The sequence below is a fragment of the Oryzias melastigma genome, linkage group LG23 (genome assembly GCF_002922805.2).
Source record: "Oryzias melastigma strain HK-1 linkage group LG23, ASM292280v2, whole genome shotgun sequence".
Lineage (NCBI taxonomy): Eukaryota > Metazoa > Chordata > Actinopteri > Beloniformes > Adrianichthyidae > Oryzias > Oryzias melastigma.
Genome location: NC_050534.1, coordinates 11,845,993 through 11,867,809, shown reverse-complemented (window position 1 = coordinate 11,867,809; position 21,817 = coordinate 11,845,993). Strand labels below are relative to the sequence as shown.

Below are 21,817 nucleotides of genomic sequence, written 5' to 3'. Positions count from 1 at the left end.
ATTTTGGCACACCCCTAATGTGTATGATGTTAAAATGCTATATTATTCGTCAATATCCTATATTATTTTTTATTTTTTTATTTTTTTAAACTTATTACTTTTAATTATTTATGTATCTTGTAAATTTCATAGACTTTTTTTTCTTTAATGCAACTTATTGACTTTTTTGGTGCCGTGATTTAATTGGGATATGAATAAAGTTCAATTCATATATCATGAAAGACCAAATTTCTATATGTGGATAATGAGTAATAATGTGTGATACGGCCTTTAGAGGCTGACATACCCACGTCCTGATGACTGAAGGAAGGAAAACCGTTGTTCTCCGAATCTCCTGACACTTCATCCAGCTGCATCATGGAAGCAAAGTCCTTCACTAAAATCCTCCCCAGCTCGTTGTAAAACTTGCACTTCACTTGCTCTTGTCCCTTCAGACTGTAATACAAGAACAAAAGGTCGATAAATTAAAAAATATAATTCCAAAGTATGTTTTTTTTTCTCTTCTAACGACCGAATGTACATACTTGTTGTGGTAGCACTGCCTGAAGTTCGACTTGAGCCTTTTCAGTCTGGTCTGGCACTGCTCTGGTGTCCGGGAGAAACCCTGCGCCGCCATCTGGTTGGAGATGACGGAGAAGATGTGGCCGGTTCTGTGCATGCCTCTTAGCTCCTGCTGCATCTTGTCTGCGCCCCAAATGTTGATGAGGGCCAGCGTCTCCATGTCTGTCCACGGCACACTTCGAGTTCCTTTAGTTAAAAAAATACAATTATCACACTTAATATTGAGGCTACAAATTTAATGTAATTTAAGCAGAATTACTGCACAAAACAAACTTTCAAAATATGATCCATAAAAGTGAGCGATTTTTATCTTTTATGAATCTTAATACACAACAAAAACGGTTAAATCAGTGCTTTAATTGTCTAGAAAAATGCACGTACCGATTTCCAGGTGGCCAGTTTGACCAATAAACTGCAAGTCTCCGTCTCCGTCCTGGGATTCGTCCTCATCAATGACTTCTTCAACATTGTAGGTCAGCTCAGGAACAGCAGACTTAGCCGTGGAGCCCAGGATCTGCTCCAGTTTCCCCATAAGCCTGTGTTCCAGCCTGGAGCTCCCCCTGGTGGAGGACCAGAAGAATAAAAGTTGATCTTCTAGACATACATTTCTCTAACTGTTTTAAAAGATTAAATGAAATTTACTTATTGCTTTGGCGGAGATACTTCTTTAGTCGTTTGATCCTGGTCTGACATTGCTCTGCCGTTCTTAAATATCCCCGCTCGGCCATCTTCTGTGCGATTTGAGTGAATATATGCCGATTTTTCAGGCAGCCCTTCAAAGCCCGCTGCACAGAGTCTTTGCCCCAAATGTCCAGCAGGTAAAGCGTCTCCTCGTCGGACCAGGGAACCTTTGAGTCCGTCAGAGCTGGAAAAGGCCTTTCCTGAGAGTCTGAAATAAAGACGTGTTAAGAATTTGGTCAAAATGTGAAAAAAAACATCTACATTTGTCAGAATTAAGAAAAAGATTGCACAGACCTGTATATTCTCCCCATATGGAGATCAGGGGAGATTCGTTTGAGTTCTCTCCATCCACTGAGGAATCCCTATGAATTAAAAAAATATTTTATATGAACTATTTCCAATCTGGGACATTTTTGTGACGCAAATTAATTAATTTGTAGGCTTCAAACAACAAATGCAACACATTAAAACTTAAAAGAAAAAGTTCAAAATAAATGAAAATCCTGATTTGATAAAAATAAAAAGTGAATTATCCCATTGGAGGTTGTGACATTCCGCATTAAATTTGACAGAAATCCCCAGCAGGGCTTAATTATGAGTAATATTGATGAATAAAACATGAAGACAAAAGAGGACTCCAGCCCTGGGGGAGAAATTGACCTTTCACATTTGAGAAATGAAAAACAGATTTCTGCTCCTCTTACAGGAAAGCTGGAGCTTCCACGAGCTGTTTTGTGGGAACGTCCACGCCTCCACTCAGTTTCCTCTTCCTCTGACCGTGAGCAGCCCTCAAGCTTTGGTTGCTCTCGCTGGCTTCTGAGTCTGTGTCCGCAGCCTCATTAGACACAGTGAGGTCTATGGTTTCATGACACGGTCGCTTTAGGTTTAGCACTTTCCTCTCCTGAGAAATGTTTCCACCTCTAACCTGCGGCGACCAACTGTCCGAGTCCCTGGCTTCCCTCGGCCTTTGCCTGACGGGCCTCTCCAGCCTGCTCGTGTGGACTGGAGGATTGAGGAGCAGTTTGTGTTCTGGAGGTGGGGACTCTTTGACAGTGGGAGAACATGAGGCGGTCTCGACGTCTGGTTTGGTCCCAAGAGGTAGGGAGAGGGAGGACAGGATGCAGTCGTCCATGGGTAACAATTTGGGATCTGCACTCGAGGAGAAGCAGTAAAAAGTCAAAGATGCAGCTGTGAAGCAGGATGAAATAAAGTAAATATTCTCTACCTTTCTCTTCAAAACTGCCCAGGCTTCTGTGGTGTTCAAGTATAGCCTTCATGTCCTCCGCGGAGAAAAAGGATTGTAAACAGTCGTCTAGGAAAGTGGGGGCGTCTCTCAGCAGAGCGGCCAACTAAGAGAAGAGGTCGAGTTAGCATCTACGCTAATGTGTAGTTGAGGATTGAACATTTTATGGTTAAAATCTGAGGATTCCACATCTTGTTGCTTAGTTTTCTCTAAAAAGGGAAGTCTTCGGGGACGCTGCTGTGGATCCATCCTCCTTCCTTTTTGGTAAACACAGCTGTGACCCAGCAATGAGCCTGTGCAACTCCACCATGTCAGCCTTACACCGGCTACATGAAGTACAGGCAATGTCATGGTATTAGGATTATTGGAAGGACTAGATAGAGGTGTAGGGGGAAATCGATAGGGCGATATATCGCCATATTTTGTGTGGCGATACCTATGAGTTTCTTTCTTTTTTTTTTTTTTTATCCAAGTCATACTTGTAATAAAAATAAATAAATAAATAAATAAAAAACAGAAAAATTACACACCCCAAGTAAAAAAACATGTGGCACCTGAGTGAAATCTGGAACAGGAAGTAGCTCCTCCAGCCTGGAAATGAACTCCCACATCAGCATCTCCAGCGCTGTGTCGTACTTCGGCCCGAAATACACGGGGAAGATTTCCTACGAGACATAAAGTAGGATGCTGTTTTTTTTTTTGTTCCTTAAACAAAATCTACAGTAAAAACAACAATTACTCGACTCAGTTTATAGATGGGTTCAAGCACATTTTCTGAGTTATTCTTGAAAATCGACCACAAAAGTGCCTTTTAAGAACTGAACCGTTCACCAAAAACTGCAATATTACATTTCTTTATAGCTTATATTTAGTGTAAAAATGTTTCTGTTTAATTTATATTTTAATTTTTTATTCATGAAATTCACTTTTTATTTTAAGCAATTCAAAGAAAAAACATACTAAAGAAGACAAACAAAAATATATATATATCCAACTTTGCGTCAACATAATGAAATAAAATTCTAGGATTTTTGTTTTGTAATTATTAAACATTAATTAAATTATTTTTTTAAATAAAGAATAAATATATATTTTTTTTATAGAAGAACTAATCATTATTTGGTGGAAAATAAAAAAATAAAAATAGATGTACTTTGATATTTATACATCCACATACACATATAAGTTCAAATCATTTTAATTAATTGGAGAGAATTAACTTTTAATTCAAACCGTGTTTTTTTTTATTTTTGCTTAATTTGACCATTTTTTTATCATTCATTTGATGACCCTTTATAATGTTTTACAGCAATTTATTAGTCAAAGCTTCTAAAATGTCTAAAAAGAAGCTGAGCCATCTAATCCAAACTTTTTTTTGTGAAAAAATGTGCAAAAAAATATTTTTACGTTCACATCGGCCTCGAAACGTGCATTCAAGTGACCACTTTCAAAAAAATATTTTTTTTAGATACATACCTAGAAAAAACAAAACAGTGGAGTGTAAGAAAAATCTTAAAGTTATCAGGTTTGAGTGTATATCTGCTACAAACTCAGATTAACATTGATATAAAACTTTTATCCTCATGCCATTTTTAATAAACAAATTAATAATAAATATCTGGGCCATAATAAGTAGATCTTTACAGCTTCTAGAGGATTTAAGGGATTTAATAAAAAAAATGAACCTGTCAAGTCCATGATGACAAAGGTGGAAGTAGAGTGGTGCTTTAGAGGATTTCCTAGAAAAAGAAACTTCATCTGAAAACGACCTTGAAGCTTATCTGGGATTTACTAAAGTGCTAGTCTTGCAAAGTGTTGATCGATTGACAGAGGGGACCAATTAAAATGTTTTTGCCTGCAGCGCCGAGTATCACGTTAAGAGGAAACCGAATAAGAACAGACGATAGTTTCTGATTTTGATATATGTCAAGATTTTATGGAAAAAAGTTGTTTTTGCGATTGAGGTTGGGTAAAAAAGTGGTTTCTGAGATTATATAATGTATTTTTTAATATCAACTTTGATCAAACTCATTTTTGCTCTTCATGTTGACGACTACAAACTCGTAACTCTGAAGCTACGTTCACATCGGCCTCGAAACGTGCGTTCAAGAGACCACTTTCAATGAAAAGTCTATGTAAACGCATGTTTTGGGCTTCAAAACGTCAAAGACGGACGTTTATAAAACTGTTTTTGAGCTCTACGAACTGTAAAAATGGCAATTTTAAATCAATATTTAATTATCTAGCACTTTTCATACATAATGTAATACAAAGTGAAAAATAAACAACAGAAGTAAAATAATTGAACCCTCCAATCTACCCCAGTGGTCCGTGTGAACGCAGCCTGTTTCTGAGAAACTGCACTGTCAGTACAAAGCTGTCTGCTCCATCAACAACAGGAAGAAAGGCCTTACTTGGAAAAAATACTTTCTCTCAGAAGGATCCTCCAGTAAAGAATGCACCAACTCCACAAAGTTTACTTCAGACTCCTCCACCTGGTTGATAGTTACCTGGATTAAAGAGAAAAAAATACGACAACTCTTGTTATTACGTAAAAAAAACCCATAAATGACTCGTCTAAGTAAACCTGGAAGATAAAGTGTTAACGAACTCACATGGTGATCCTTGGCAGTGCTGACGGGAGCTTTGATCCGGTCCAGATGTGGCTGGATCGTCTGCATGTCCACTGGGTGATCCCCTCGACAGAGCTCCAGGACCAACTAAAGCCCCAAAAATACAGTGATTATTATTAAAAAAAAAAAAAAAAACAGTAAAACTCTCTCTACCATAAGAACTTTTACAGAGAGTAGTTAAGAGTTTTATTATGTGTGTAGGAAGCTATAAAAGAGGTCAGCGTTTGGCTGTTTTGCGAACAGTGAGTGTGATCGTTCTAATTCTGTAGAGAGCAGACACGTATGCTGTGAAGTTAAAGAAATGTTATCTTTAAAGTTTAGATGGTTATTCATTTTTTGCAGAATTTGCAGAAATTATTACTCAAAATACTAAGTTGTTCAAAGGAGAGAGCAGGACTTTTTTTTAATTGATTTGAAGCAGAGACTGGTAGAGAGGGTTAAAGGACAATAGAGTCATCTAGTGGAAAAGCATGTAGAGTGTCTTTCAAAAAAACAAACAAACAAACAAACAAAAAAAAAGACGACTTCTATTGAAAAAAAGGGGGGCCAAGAACAGTACCCTGTGGAACACCAGTAGAAGGCCAAGATCATTTAAGTATGTCCACATAGTGATTTTAGCTATTTCAGAATATCCAGGGTTTGCAAAGAACAGAGGGCATCAAAAGTAAAATTTAATGATTTAATTTGAACAGACAACAGGAAGTACGGCTTCAAAATATCAAATATTTGGTTAAACACTGTTTTATTCTAGTGTTTTGGCTTCTATCTTACTGGTAACCTTCAGTCAGTATAGATTTTGTGTGTCGCTGAACTGAGAACAAACAGTACACTATAATCATTATGTTAAAATTTGCTATTTATTACAATTTTTATGCTTTTATTTTGAAATAGATAAAAAAAAGTTGTAAAGCTTCCCGTTATGGATCTTTAAAAAAATAACTTAGATTGTACACAGGACAGTTAATCTAATCTCTCATGTGCATTTATTTATTACATTTTTTAAACCTTAAATGTATTAATTTAACTAATAATTAAACAATATACCAGCTGGCAACAATTACATTAAAATTAATAAAATAAATATGAAAAACTGTAACTGAAGCTTAATTAAACTGTACAAACATACGGTGTTTTATGCAAACACATGAAATTTGCACGAGCTAAAAGTGATTAAAAGCTATTTATTTTGAAGTCGTAATATGTGCCTAAATTTCTACAATTACATGTTTAAGATAAGTCTGTCTGTGGTGACGAGTGTAAATAATACTGATGCATAGACGGATAAAACAAAGACAGAAAACAGAGAACAGTCAAACCAAAAAAAAAAGAAAAAAAGCTGCTGACCCTGGCCCTGAGTCCAAGGATGAGCTGAGCCCTCTGGCTGTAGCTCATGAGCTCTGGGACCAGCTCTGTCACCATGGTAACAAACTCCTCCAGTCTCCCATAGTGATCCACAAGTCCTTGCTGCACAACTTGCCACACTGCAGCTGATAGAAGCTGCAGGGGTGGGGCCAGGAGCCGCAGACAGCGGATAGGAACATCATAACCTGGAGTGGAGCAGACAAAAAGAAAACGTTCACGTCTGTTACCTTTCAGAATGCAGAGATATTAAGCTGTCACTTGAACTCCTAAAAATGACCACTGATTGGATTTAACACAAAAAAGGGAAAAGAATGGTTAGATTTGAGCTTTCTGTGCACAGCAATTCAGTCAAAGTGGCCTTGATGGAGGAGGCACTGCATGCCTGATGGTGTAAACAAGGTTTTTTTTCTTCCTTCCCTGCAATCTCTCTTATGAACAGATGGTTTCTGGCCCAAAGCAGTTCTGTGTGCTTCCTCCCCAAACACTTCCTGCCTTTTGTGAAAAAAAATAGGAAAAAATACCAGAACATATAAATGTGTCTGTGTGGAGAATCCTGTGTGAAAACGTTGCTGCAAATATACAATAAAGTTGTCAATCACTGGTCAACTTTGGTGTTAAAGAGACGTATTTTCCCTTTTTTAAGAGAATTTCCACAAACCTGCTGTAAAACAAAACTCCTCTGTCTTCCACCTGCTACAACTCGTTTCAGTGTAATAGACACCTGTCCACACTCTTAAAACGGTCACACTTCAAATCCACAATGACCAAAGAACTGTCAAAGGACACCCAAAACAAAACTGTAGACCTACATCAGGCTAGATATACTGAATTTGCACTGGGTAAGCAGATTTGTGTGTTGAGATCAACAGTTTGAGGAATTATTAGAATATTGAAGAAATTAGTGCTGCCACAAACGATTATTTTAATTGTCGAGTAATCGTCTATTATTTTTTCCGATTAGTCGACTAATCGGGTCATGGGCAAACTGGATGTAAAGCACACATCTTAACCATCATTAGCTTTAAACTAACTAAAAACTAGATATATAGCATCACCTGTGATAATGCTAGTGTCAATGCTGTAAGCTGAATTTGGCCGCTGAAGATGCTAGTGCTGATAGCTGAAGATGCTGAAATTGATAGCTAAAAACACTGAAGGTGATAGCTGAAAATGCTGAAGTTAATATCTGAAAACGCTGAAGCAAATAGCCAGCCAAAATATTAGTTAAATGCCAAATTAGCCTAAAAAACTGAAAAAATCCAAAATTAGCCAAAACAGCTAGCATGCAGACAAAATATTAGCTAAACATCAAGATAGCCAAAAAAAAAAAAAAAAAAAAANAAAAAAAAAAAAAATGAAAAAGCTAACTAAAAATCTAGCATGTAGCTGGAATAATAGCTAAACTCCAAGATAGCCTAAAAGAATGAAAAAAGCTTGAATTAGCCAAAATAGCAAAAAAAATAGTCCAAAAAACTGAAAAATAACCAAAAACAGCCAAAACAGCTAGCATGTAGCTGAAATATTAGCTAAACTAAAAAATAATCTAAAAAACAAACAAACAAAAAAATCCTAAATTAGCCAAAACAGCTAGCATGGAGCCTAAACTAAAAAATAGCCCAAAAAAACTGAAAAATAACCTAAAACAGCCAAAACAGCTAGCATGTAGCTGAAATATTAGCTAAACTCTAAAGATGTCACCCCAGAATGACACGGGGGACCTAGTGAATGACCTCCAGAGAGCTGAGACCAAAGTAACAAATGCTACCATCTGTAACGCGTTATGCCGACAGGAACTCAGATGTCCCCCCTGCTTAAGCCAGTACATGTCCAGGCCGTCTGAAGAGTGCTAGAGGGCATTTGGATGATGCGAAGGAGGATTGGGAAGATGTCATGTGATCAGACGAAAACACAACAGAACTGTTTGGTAAAAACTTAGCTTGTTGTGTTTGGAGGAGAAAGAATGCTGAGTTGCGCCACGAGAACACTATTTCTACTGTAAGCATGGGGGTGGAAACATCATGCTTTGGGGCTGTTTTTCAGCAAAGTGATACAAATGGGGCCACGCATGGGGAGAAACCTCCTTCCATCAGCGAGGGCATTGAAGATCAGCATGACAACGATCCCAAACACATCGCCCCGGCAACGAAGGAGGGGCTGTGCGTGAAGCATTTCATGGTCCTGGTGTGGCCTAGCCAGTCTCCAGACCTCAAACCCACAGAAATCTTTAAAGGGGAGTTGAAAGCCTGTGTTGGTCTGGAACAACACTAAATAAATCATTACAGCTCTAGAGAAGATCTGTGAGGAGGAATGGACCAAAATAGCAGCTACAGTGTGAATAAACAGTGAAAACTGCATTTAAAAGTGACTATACCTGTAAAGTAGATGCATAAACATGGTTATTTTTAGAGATAAACATCGGGAATGCCGCAATTCTCGATCAAAAACCAAACTGTGTTTCGTCATTGAACAAACTGGTGTCAAAGGTGAATTATTGCATCTCTCCTGCATTGCCTACCATAATGTTTATTTATTGTTTTATTAAAATACACCAAACTTAGCCTGAGTCAACTCTTGTGTTTTCCTTCATTACTTCATCACTTACTATCCCTTAATTATTAGCAAATTTTAAAAAGATATATATCTTTTTCATTTTCTTGTTTTTTATGACCCAAGAATTTAGGTTTGAACCAAATTGTGTTGAAAGGGAATCGTTGAATCCCTAATATACACTAATATGCATTTTAGTGGAAAAAATATTGCTTAGTTTGCAAAATATTGTTTTAAAAAAATGATTTTTTAAAAGGAATTTTTCCAAATTTGATCAAATCTGGATCTTTCATGAATACCTGAGTTTACAGGTGATTAAACCTGTAAAATTGATACATAAATATGTTTATTTTTAGAGTTAAATATGCACTATATAGGGAAAAATACTGAAAAAACAGTTTAAAAAATGATATTTGATAAAAGTCAACTTTAAGTCTGTTTTATTAAATTTTTTTGATAAAATTTTAGACAGGAAAGACTATTTTCAAGGTGCTATTTAAGTGCTTATCAAAATAAAGCAACATTGTGACACAAAATAGGATATATATGTATAAACACATACAACTCTCTTTTTTTCTCATTCTGTCTCTCAGTTCAAGCACATCTATTGTTCAAATTAGTAATTACAGACCTCTCATCTTTTCACTTACACATTTGGAGGTTAAAGTTACACTATTATCAACTAGTCATAAAAAATAAGGTGAATCTTAAGAGTTTTTCTTAAAGGAATTTGACCAAATATGTATATTTCACGTTTAGAAGTGACTAAATCTGTAAAGTAGATGCATAAATATGGTTATTTTTATAGATAAATATGCACTTTATAAGGAAAAATATAGAAAAACATTGTTTAATTGAAAAAAAAAATACACATCTGATAAAATAGTTTTTTGTTTGTTTTCATTAAATCCTATTTTTGGCTCAAATTTTAGACAGGAAGGACCATTTTCAAGATGCTTTTAGAGTGCTTTTCAAAATAAAACAACATTATGATGTAAAATTATAGTAAACACACACGCAGCTCCTGTTCATATGAACTGAATAACATCTTTAGCAAACATCTTCCTCAAAGACTAATGACATAAAAGCTCCCAGGTGGCAGCATCATCCATCCAACTCAGACGTGAGTTACAGCAGACCTTTAACGCTGTCTAGGCCGCACGGTCCGGCAGATGTAAAACCGGGATAAATAAACACACCGATCAGCTGCACGGACAGAGATCTATACCGGGGACGAACCGATGGAGAGCGGAACCGTTCGGTAGCGGGACCGTTAGGGATCACAGCGCGAGAACAAAAGCAGCTGATTTCCTCTCCACCCCCTCCCGCTGAGGTCGCAGGAGCTCCACACAAAGATACGGGATCATAAGACACTTTGATGAGCGTACACGCACCTCGGTTGCTTCCACTTTCAGTTCCGCGTTTAATTTCCATTTAGCAGCTCAATGGGAGAAAGAGGGGGGAGTAAAAAAATAAAAAATAAATATGGCCAGATGTCGCCCCTCGACTAGCAGCTAGTACCAGTAGGGGGAAAAATCGTCCCTGAATGAATCCTTGTAAAATAAACTCTTCCTAAATGTTGTTTTGTAAAATAACAACCGGGGATCGGCGGCCGGCGCAAAAAGCGAGGGGTTTTGCTGGATGCATGGATCAGCTCTCGGGGTTTCGTCTCGCATTTGACGAGGGACAGAACAAAGGTTTCTGGTCTCATCCGCTTCAGTCCAGATCACGGCAAGCCCTCTTTCCTGGTTGGTTGACGAAGACCGGATCGACCAGGCGATTCTCACACTCAGACACTAGATGGCGCCAAAACCCCCACATCAGTTCTTCTAAATCAGGGGTGTCAAACTCAATTGCACAGGGGAACAAAATCCAAAACACACCTTCGGTCGCGGATAAACATTTATTGAATACTAAAACTAAATTTTTAAAACTTAAAACTGTAATTTCTTAACATAATTAGGAACTAGATATATAGCACTACCAGCAATAATGTTAGTGTGAATGCTTAAACTGAATTTGGCCACTGAAGATGCTAATGCTAATAGCTGAAGAAGCTGAAATTGATAGCTAAAAACACTAAAGATTATAACCAGCTAAAAATATGAGATAAATGCCAAATTAGCCTAAATAACAAAAAAAAATTGATTAGCCAAAAACAGCTATCATTTAGCTGAAACATGAACTGAACTCAAAACTAGCCTAAAAGACTGAAAAGAGTAAAAACAGCTAGCTAGAATAGACCAAAAAAGCCTTAGGTTAGCCTAAACAGCTAGCATGTAGCTGAAAACAACTACATTCCAAAACAGCCTAAAAAAATAGAAAAAAAAACAAAATTAGCCAAAAGAGCTAGCATGTAAATATTAGCCCAACTCAAAAACAGCCTAAAAAATAAATTAGCCACAAGAGCTAGCATGTAGCTGATATATTAGCTAAACTCCAAATTAGCCTAATGGCAAAATAGTCCAAAAATCTAGCAGAATGACCATTTTTTAAACTTTAAAACCGTAACATTTTAACATACTTATGAGTAATAAAAAGGCAGGAATATTATTTCAGAATAAATCAACATAAACCATAAAAAACTTTAAATAATTTGCTCTCCATAAAAATATATTCGGTCAAAATTATGCATGTTAAAAATGGGTGCAAGATAACATCGAGCCATTATAACAATAAAATAAAATGATCTTTTGACACATGTTCTAAATCCTTGCATGTTGTGTAACTTTGATTACTTCAGTTACTGGATGAAAATGTAATTATATTACTTCACACATTGCCAATTTAAAAAAGTAATCCACTACTCATTACTTTATTTGACTTTTTCTACCCACATACAAATTCTTAAGGGAATAAAGATGGCAAAAAGCTTGTTTTCTGCTAGTAATTGAACAATCTTTCACCAGTTTACAAATGTCAAACACGCTCGTGTTTCTTAGTTATTTTGAAATTCTTCTTAGAAAAACCTTGACATTTTATGTTATAATACCAAAGAGGAAGTGAGCAAACTGATGTCAATTTTCATAAAATTCCCTATCAATCCAAAATCTAAAGAAGTACATTTTTAAATCATAAATTGTATACATCCTTGAATAGATTTTTTAAGATTCAGATTTGAAGAAAATCCTTGTATACTTTGTGTTACAAACAATGAAACAGTTTTTGTTTTTTGATTGGATGTTCATATATAGTTTTATACTTTATTTCACATTTAAAAACTTGATGTGAATCAAAGTGGAAACTAGAGAAGATCGCGGATGGGTTGTGTAAAAAGCAGAAAACAAATCTGTACAGAGAAGTATAACGTTTACCTATTTTTAGTTTTGTTTGAAAGGCTCTTCTAAGGAATGAAGGAGTCTGGAGTCTGTGCTCAGAGTGCATGCTGCAGAGGTGAAGACACTCCAGAGGCCTCTTCCAGAAAAGGGCTAAGTGGAAATCCAGACCAAGTTCAGACTGCAGTGAGCTTTTAGTTTGTTGCTTTGATAATTTGATCTGTGAACCTAATTTGCCGGCTCCTTCTATCTGTCAAAATCAGTCAAGGTAATGATTGAGGGGCGTGTGTGTTACCTTAGAAGCTTCTCTGACAAAAGTTGAAAGAGTGTTTTGAAATATACTTTTATCTTTTTTTGTGTCAGTGTGTTTTACTTTCTCTGCAAATGTCTCCGACTTTCATGGTATGTTTTCTTTTTAGCCCGTAATCTCAAATGACTAATTTAATCTTCATCTTCCAATTGTTATGCCAACTACTGAAAATTCAACACACATTCTGATGTCAAGACAAGAATTCAGTGTCACACATATTTAATTAATACCTTTGATGCCATGTTATACTTTAAATCAAATGGTTTATCAAATTATTTTTTTTTTTTTTTGTTCAACTGTTTATTATCTTTGGGAAATTCCAAATTCACAAATGGTCACTTCCTTGCTTTACTTTACTGTATTATATCTTGACTTCAAATCATATAATAAACAATTTACACATACAAAATAGAAAAGCAATAAGAGCATTTTATTTTTAAAGGAACTACTTATTCAAAAATAAATAAATAAATATGATTTTCATATATTCTTTGTTCACAAACCTCTGAACAACTGTTTATCGTCGATTTGTATTGTATATATTTTTCAATAAAGATATGTTTTTAAATAAAGATATGCTTTTAAATAAAGTTTTCTTTTTGACGTAGTACATTTGAAAATTATTAAAGTGGCAAAAAAAGATAAAATTTACGGTTTTGTTTCAGTTTTCAATATTTACCTCAATGTGCATCGTAGACATGAAACACAGGTTGAAAAAAAAAAAATGTCCAAGACACCAACAGCGCATGTGCAGAAAAGCTAGCTTTTTTTCTTCAACCTTTATTAACAACAAGACGTAAAACAATTGGTCAAGAAAATATAAAAAAAAACTATCGGGCAATCGGCACATTAACAATCAATATTTACAGTCTGGGGGTTTACATGATCAAATTAAACATAAAATAGAAGAAAAAACAAATAAAAAGCTGTTCCTTAAAAAAATGTAACCGTCATAATTTGCACATGTTCTATTTTGTAATATGATTTCAATTGCAGATGGATTTAACTGAAACAAATTGGGAATTGGACCATTTACACAGGCGGATGTGGAATTTCCTGATGATAATAAACAGCTGATTTACAAAAATTACAATTACAAAGTAAAACATGGTGCAAAAATATTAATTAAGATGTTCCAATTCAATTTTGTGATGATAAATTCTTCCAAATCTGACCAAAAAAATCTTTATTAAACAGACGGAAACTGGATAAGCAGTATTTACATTTTTAATTTTTGTTTTTAACACAGTATTTGTCACTGGCAAACTAAAGTTCTAAAGAAATTCTGAATATGAAAGAGAAAACCATCTTTGTTCAGCAAAGGACCTACCAGCAGAAAAACTGTCAAACCGCGAGGGATAAAACAATCATTTCTTTTTGCAAATATTATCTTTGTTATTGCAGAGCAGCTAGAAATCAGCAAAATTATGAAAATAACAAACCGCTAAAGCGTACTTTGGGAACACATTTTTCTTTTACTCCTTTACTTACTTTTCCACAACCTTGTTCCTTACATCTCAGGTTCTGAAAAATGAACACTCAACAAAAACACACAACACACACAATATATTATATTATAAATTTAAAAATTATTGATGTGTCAGACAGCAATGTTACAATGATGTGGATAGATAAAGCAAGTTACCTAGAAGATTATTAAAACACAAAATGAAGAGGTTTTTGCCTTTATTTTTCAATTAAAAAATAACAAAAAATTGTCAGACCATGAAAAAAAATGCATTTAACTACATCCTGGTTTCCTATATATATATATTTTTTTAAAATTTTTACTCTAATATTTTCTTACTTGAAGTTAGTTTTTCTTATTACCTGGAGTTTTTAAGCTCAGTTGCACCAAAACCTTTTCACCAGCAGAGGGAGACAAACACCCGCCATATCACACATAAATACAAACGAAAACTTGAATAAACACTCTGGCAATGGAATCTACTGACATTCTCTTGGCCTAAACATCTCCATCGGCATTCCCTCCTGTAAAAACACGAGATCATAACTCATTACAAGCTGCCATAAATGTTGCAATCAGGAAGAGCCCAAAGTTTTAGTCTCAAGTGCAGTTTTAACAAGACCAGACTCATGTTGGCAAATACCAAGAAAACTGTTGCAAATCATCTGATAGTGACAGAAACATGTCTCTGTCTTTATTAATTATTGCTTTGATTTGATTGTTTCATGACTTATTCTGTTGAAGATGTGTAGAAAAAGAAAATATTTACTCATGATACCAAAAAAACATTATTTGCATTATTATGTGTATGAATTGTAAAAGAGAAGATGTTTATGTTTTTAGGTTTGTGCAGAATTTATTATTTTTTTTTTTTGATTTAAGTGAACATATAATTCATTGCAATCTGCAATGCTCATGTATGCTGGTCACTTTACAGCATAGATTCAAAGCACAGTACGAAAAAGGCCTGTATAAATTAATAAAAAAAATCTTAAAATTTACGTTTTTTAAATTAAACAAAAAATAAATAAAAATCTGCCAATAGGGATAAGAAACCTGTCTAAGATTTCCTCTATTAAGATAATAAATTATTGTTATTAAGAGACGTTTTCTTAATTTAAGATTACTTTGCTATTAAAAAACTTTTTTAACAAAATTATTGTTTTTGCAAGACTGAAAATTAGACATTTTTTTCTTTAAGATTCAGTCAAACTTCCTTAAATTTAACTTTAACTTGTGTTACCTTATAAATATTATTCAGGAAAAAGAGCTTTTGTGCGACAAATTTTGTCAAAAATTATTATGCCCAACTCAATGTGTAGCAACTTTAAAAGAAAAAAAAGTAAAGTTTAAATTTCTGAAATGGCCTCAAGATGTCACAAGTGAGCTGGTAGAAAGATAAAAATCAAATACAATCTGCTACTTAACTACGTCTGAAATTATTAAATTATTTTGTTTCTTTATGTTCTTTTAACAATAAAACATGGTTCCACCTTCAGCTCATATGGAGTTTTGAAAACCTTTTTATGAAAAGCAAATGAGTGCAGGAGAACATCTTTAATATACTGACTTTTACTTTTTGTCTTTCTTATTTAACCCCTCTGAAATATCATAAATTAGAGATTTGTTTTAGATTTTGATACCTTGTGTCTTTGGATACAGTGTTTTTATTCACTTTTCTTTTCTGAATCTTAACTGAAACCTTCATAAAAGACACAAAAGCAAGTTTTAAAAGCGATCATATGTTTAAATATTCAGTTTTGAGTCTTTCCTCTCTCCCAGTTTGCAGGTGGAGGATGCCTGCTAGCCTCCATTCTCCAACTGTCAGGAGACAGTCGGGTTTGATGCTCTTTCTTGTGCAGCATGTGAAGCTCGCTCAGGCAATTCTCCGGCTATTTTGTTGGCTGCATTCAGGACAACCGCCAGCCTTGAAGGGGATAACGGCATGTCCGTAATGGATTCGGCCTTGAAGATTCAGCCTCGCGAGAGAGGTTGGCGCTCCCATGGCTTAAGCAGTGTTTTACACAGGCGTGATAAGCGTAGACTTTGTCACTAAGTGTATGAGAAATTCACTTGTGAAAATGGTTTATTGTAGGAAAAGTATTTTTGTACCAAAGAATTTAAAAGCAAAAATAATATACATTTCTCAGGGATCGGATTGTGGAGTTTGAAACCTGTCACAGTGCAGTTCTATCTTTATTGGAGTTTCAAAATGGCTGCTTGCCATGTCTTTGTAGTTAGATGAAACACAGTGAAGGTTTCCCTGAAGAACTGTGTGATTCTTCAAAAAATAGGTATAAACTTCCATGATATCTCTCAAGAGCTGGGATGGGCGTTTGATTCTGTCATAGTTGGTGCTACGAGTCTAGAGGAAACAAAACTAAGGAGAACATAACATTTTTGGGGGCTCGTCCGGGATTTGAACCTATACATAAAAAGTAAAAAAAAATATCCCAATAACTCCAAAACTCTCACAAACAAACCCAGGCTTAAAATAAGCTGGTAATTTATTTAAAGAAAAACGTTTACTACCAAAATACGAGGACCAAAGTCTCTAACAATTGCAGAAAACAACAAAAACAGAACATTTTTCTAAAAGTACAAACAAAATAAAATTACGACATCAGTTGTAACAGCCTAAAAAAAGTTGGGATATTTTAGTTGTTTAACTCTATACTGGTTTAAAGTTTTGATCCAGTAAATTAAGTTTGGGAGTTAAGGACCCTTTCCAGTGGCCATTTTTGGTCAGTCATTTACACACGTGGAAAAGGAATATTGAACTGAAAGGACTTTGGTCAAATGAGAACTTACAACTTTTCAATGTATTGTAATGAGCATAAGCTAGCCAGAACTAGCTTTTTTTATTTTTCAAAAACGTTAGCGATGAGTTTAGAATTGAGTAAGTTAGTAAATGGGTTTAGTTAAAGAGTCATTCTGATAATCTTTTGCTCTATTTTCAAAGTGTTCCCAATGGTCTTATAATTACGATTATGACGTTTTAGCGAAAAAAAAAAATAAAAAAAAATGATGTTTTCTAGGACAGTTTCCACAGTTTGCCCCAAAGTTGTAGGCGGGTCAGTTGGTGTAGAGCAACTCCGCCCCACTTCCTGTCAGCCACCTGTTTACACCCTCTCCTGCTAGCTTACAGCCCACCAAACCCCCAACCTAACATTACCAGAGTAACAAAAATGGTGAGCAATATTTTTTTTCCTGATTCACAATTTGAAAAAACAAATACTTTAATCCAATTAAAAGCTTAATTTTCACAATGTCCTTCATAATGAAAAAAAGCTGCAAAAACATACTAAAATATCAAAAAGATGACTTTCATTGGAGTGGGGCTTTAAACCTTGCTTTTCTTATTAAAAATTGTGCTACAAAAAGACTAAAAACTTGTTTTGTTTTGTGTTTATTAGTCCATGTTTGACAAGCATCTGAGCTAATTACTGTCCCTTCCATTTGTGAAGTAACACCTCGTGCTGGTTCTCAGCCAGTCATCTTTTTTGATGTAGCTCAAGGGTTACTGGAAAACTCAACGGGGGTTATTTTTAACGCCACATTTTTTTAGAGTGTTCACATGGTGATTCAGTTGCCCAGATGACTTAACAGGAGGAGCCCTTTTAGCTATGCCTGTATGCCCAGTATGCTCCCATTCACATTTTCACTTCTAACCAATAGTATTCCCTTTCCTGGACTTTTGGTTCCCCTCACGTTCCCCATCACTCCCTGATCTATATCCAGTTTTCCTGGTTTTCTTTGTCTATTTCCAGATCTGTGTTGTTTACTGCTTCTTTGTAGTTCAGATTGTGTTGTGAATTTCTGTCTCTGCAGTGACTTTTCTGTGTTTTTGCCTCATTTAATTAGCTTCTTCCAGTCACATTCTCCCATTTATTCTTCACAAAACGACTCCACTGTTGACAGGTTTACAACGGCTCACAATCGTTACTTTTACATTGTGTTTTTATATTGATAATTCTCCCAGGGCTGGAGGAGTTTGCTGGAAATTAGATGCTTTGCTCCGTTAGTCAGCTCCATATCTGCCTGTAAATGAGGACATAAAAAGTATTGATTAGCCTCTGGAAAAGAAGGCAGTCAGGTGGATATTGCTTTACATATTTACAGATAAAAAGCTTGTAATGTTGGGAGAAAAATGGCATCTTATAGAAATGAAATGTTTTTGACACTGTGGAGAAAAAAGAAACCTGTTGGGATTTGAGCTTTATTTGAATTTGGATTCAAAGGTTCCCCAGCTTTTTGAATCACATTAACATGAATCAAAATAAAGTGAAATAATCTCAAAAATGTGATTTCTTCCAATAAAAACAAACAAATATACAAGGCTACACGATTAGTTGATTAGTCACAACTATGTCGACTATTAAAATAGTCAACAACTGATTTAATAGTCAATTAGTTGATTTTTTTTTCCATTAAAACTACCGTATGTTGTGTGCTTTCAATGCCATTGTCTTTGACACATGTAGTAGTGCTAATCCAGGTCAGTAGAGATGTCACAGGAAGTTATAGGAAGAGTTGGGGACCATAGAAACACCCCACTGGGACTAGAAAGCTGATTTTTTTTTAAAAAAGTGTCCAAGGTGGAACTTGTGTTCTATGGTAGAACTATGGCGATACTTGAAGAGTGAGTGACTGAGCATGATAATGCTGAAGAGGAATCGTCGTCTAGGTAAGCTAAGCTAAGCTAACATTAGCTCAAACAGAGAGCAAGCTTATTAGCTAAATGTTTTCTGTGCAACCTCTACACCAAAATGCAAAATGTCTCTTCTTAAGGGAACATCTGCTTTAAAAATAGATAAAGTCTTTCTGTAAAAGATGTACAAATGCTAACTCGTACAGTTTGGAATTATAAAGAGTCAGAGTGTAGTGAAGTTGAAAACAGTTGTGAGCGCTTAGATGTTATGTTTGCGTAAGTTAGACCAAAACTTTATCTTTTGTGAAAAATAGTTCCTTAACCTCATTGAATTCAAGTCTTGTTTTAATTCCAGTAACAAAAGCAGGAAAGACGCTGCATGATTTATTAAAGGTTTAATAAACTATTGGCTTTATTTTCAGCTAGAATATAGCTTAAACTCTTCAAAGCTAATGATGGTTACGCGGATTTACACCCAGTTTACGCGTGACCCGATTAGTCGACTAATCAGTAATTAGTCGATTAATAAAATAATCGTTTGTGGAAGCACCACAAATACACAATAAATTGCCTTAAAAGAAAGTGGATTGATGAATTCCGTTAATAGGTGTTAACACACTGAAATGCTTTAGAAAATGTCTACAAGAATGCAACCGAATTTCCGATAAAACCGCCTTTTTATCTTCTACAAAACACCAATTATGATATAAATAACAGTTTTGAGCAACAGAGAGGCTTCACACAGGAGAACTGACCTCCAGCCAGCAGTGTTAGAGAATGCACCCTGTTTAAGTTCCTGTGTTTGTATTCTTCAAACCAACTCCATCATGAGAGTATACTCCTTCAATTACAAATCTTTCCTTTGAACATATCTTACCTGAGTGAAGATTTTCATCACGTTTGAAGTAATCCTTATAGGCTGCCAAATGTTTTTTTTTTTCCTGACTGAATTACTGATGCAGCAGGAGACGGGGAGTATTGAGGAGTTCCAAGAAGTAAAAGCAGATATTTCTTTGTTGGCTTCCTTCACAGCTGCAGAAAAGCACAAAAACTGAGATCCTCGTTTGGATGCCCTTCGGATATTTGGTGGTAATTGTTGATAGATTTTTTTTGGTTTATTCCTTAAGGATAATAACTAGCAGTGGTGGAAGGCCTTCCAGAGGTATTTTGTATATATGTGAGCAGATGAGCTTTGACTTGGCAGGAAATATCAGACAGGTGGACACTGAGGCAGCCAAAGTCCCGTTGGTTCCTCAAGGGGATGCAAATGTTTGTGTGCCTATTTGGAGGTGTGTGTGTGTAGTAATTACTTTTTTCTCTCCGTGTGTGTGTGTGGAGACAGTGTGATTAGAGCTGGGTGGCGGGAGGAGGGCTTGTCAGAAGTTATCTTCCCATCTCATCTCATCATAGGCAGTCTGGCGGATTCCCTCGATGGCTCAACAGCCCGATGCTGCTGTGCCGCTGTCAGTCTGGCCGTCAATGCCTGCACAAATCGATGCCAATCTCCCTTGGTTTCTATTTTTAACTGAGGCTTAGCGCCCGCGCCTTTGATAAGGAAGCTATGTTCTTTTGGCTCTCTTCTGTGCTTCAGATGAGCAGCCCACCCTTCCAAACCTCTGCAGATGGAGGCTGATAGGAAACAGAGGAGATGGAGCTGAAAGTAAAGGCCTACGGTCATGCAGGTTACACATCACGGTAAAAAACGTTTTATATATTAAGCCTCAAATGATGAACACTTTCTTGGTTGTGTTAATAAAATAAAGCTATTATGATAATCTATTGCAATATTCTTTTCAAAATGTGACTGAAGAAGGATTAAAAAAAGCTTCTGAAGAGCTACCTGTTTGGTTTGTAGTGGTGTGGACTGTCTTTTTTTTTGAGACATCTTAAAAAAGTTTCTTTCATAAGTTTGCAAAGTTTAGGTCATCACTGATTATATTTTAGCCCCATCTGAAGTCATCCAAATCTCATCAAAGCTATTTTATATCACTCCTCTGTGGATGATTTCAAGATAAAATTTGTAAGCTGTTAATTTTATTCTTCAAAGTTTTATTTAACTGAGAAATCACTGATACAGGTTTTAAATTTGATCAAATAATAGTGTAAGAATGATATGTAATTTTTGCGCATAATAATCAGAGTATGGAAACTTGCTCATCCAGGACCAGGTCGTGGGGTCAGCAGTCTAAACAAAGATGTCCAGCCTTCCCTCTCCCCGGCCACTTCCACCAGCTCCTCTGAGGGGACCCCGAGGTGTTCCAAGACCAGCCGAGAGACATAGTCTCTCCAGCATATCCTGGGTTTTCTCTGGGGCCTTCACCCGGTGGGACATGCCCGGAACACCTCCCCAGGTATGCGTCCAGGAGGCTCCCAGACCAGTTGCCCGAGCCACCTCAACTGGCTCCTCTCAATGTGGAAGAGAGGAGCCAGTTGAGCTCTCTCCAGGTGAACGAACTTCTCACCCTACTAAGGGAGCGTTCAGCCACCCTCTGGAGAAAACTCATTTTAGCCCCTTGTAGACGGGATCTCGTTCTTTTGGTCACGACCCAGAGCTCATGACCATAGGTGAGTACTGGAACAAAGATCGACCAGTAAATCGAGAGCTTTGCTTTCTGGCTCAGCTCTCTTTTCACCACAACAGACCAGTGCAGCGAAAAATATTTCCAATCTTCGTTCACTCATGAATAAGACCCCTAGATATTTAAACTCCTCCATCTGAGGCAGGAGCACTCCACCCTCCGAGAGGGGACATACTACCTTTCTCCGGTCGAGAACCATGGCCTCAGACTTAGCGGGGATGAACCTCATTCTAGCTGCTTCACACTCGGCTGCAAACTGCTCCAACACATGCTGGAGGTCTTGGATCGATGAAGCCAACAGAACAACATCATCTGCAAACAGCAGAGATGAAATCCTGTGGTCCCCAAACTAGATCCCCTCCGGGCCCTGGCTGCGCCTAGAAATTCTGTCCATAAAGACTATGAACAGAACTGGTGATAAAGGGCAGCCCTGCCTGAGTACAACATGCACCGGGAACAGCTCTGGCTTACTGCCGGCTATGTGAACCAAGCTCCTGCTTCAGTCGT

At 36.3% G+C, this 21,817-nt stretch overlaps 1 protein-coding gene and 1 long non-coding RNA gene across 5 annotated transcripts in view; both read right to left on the bottom strand.

Moving 5' to 3' along the window:
* Positions 1 to 13,747, bottom strand: part of zgc:113263 (uncharacterized protein LOC503753 homolog) — a 21,625-nt gene extending 7,878 nt beyond the window's left edge. For 2 of the 4 annotated variants that reach the window (XM_024289833.2, XM_024289842.2), the window contains exons 1-12: positions 10,422 to 10,905; positions 6,463 to 6,665; positions 5,101 to 5,205; positions 4,900 to 4,995; positions 3,040 to 3,150; positions 2,468 to 2,591; positions 1,947 to 2,391; positions 1,537 to 1,604; positions 1,204 to 1,450; positions 943 to 1,121; positions 525 to 747; positions 287 to 435 (exon numbers count right to left, since the gene is read on the bottom strand). In XM_024289833.2, coding sequence (XP_024145601.1) covers positions 287 to 435; positions 525 to 747; positions 943 to 1,121; positions 1,204 to 1,450; positions 1,537 to 1,604; positions 1,947 to 2,391; positions 2,468 to 2,591; positions 3,040 to 3,150; positions 4,900 to 4,995; positions 5,101 to 5,205; positions 6,463 to 6,665; positions 10,422 to 10,461 — 1,990 coding nt within the window. In that variant the 5' untranslated portion in view covers positions 10,462 to 10,905. Of the gene's footprint in view, positions 1 to 286; positions 436 to 524; positions 748 to 942; positions 1,122 to 1,203; positions 1,451 to 1,536; positions 1,605 to 1,946; positions 2,392 to 2,467; positions 2,592 to 3,039; positions 3,151 to 4,899; positions 4,996 to 5,100; positions 5,206 to 6,462; positions 6,666 to 10,421; positions 10,906 to 13,291 lie in introns of those variants that run through there. The other 2 variants (XM_024289850.2, XM_024289868.2) reach the window with 2 other exon arrangements.
* Positions 13,748 to 17,948: 4,201 nt separating this feature from the next.
* Positions 17,949 to 21,817, bottom strand: part of LOC112157000 — an 11,983-nt gene continuing 8,114 nt past the window's right edge. Inside the window, exons 2-3 of the long non-coding RNA XR_002921079.2 lie at positions 19,609 to 19,763; positions 17,949 to 18,121 (exon numbers count right to left, since the gene is read on the bottom strand). This is a non-coding gene — a long non-coding RNA (uncharacterized LOC112157000). The remainder of the gene's footprint in view (positions 18,122 to 19,608; positions 19,764 to 21,817) is intronic.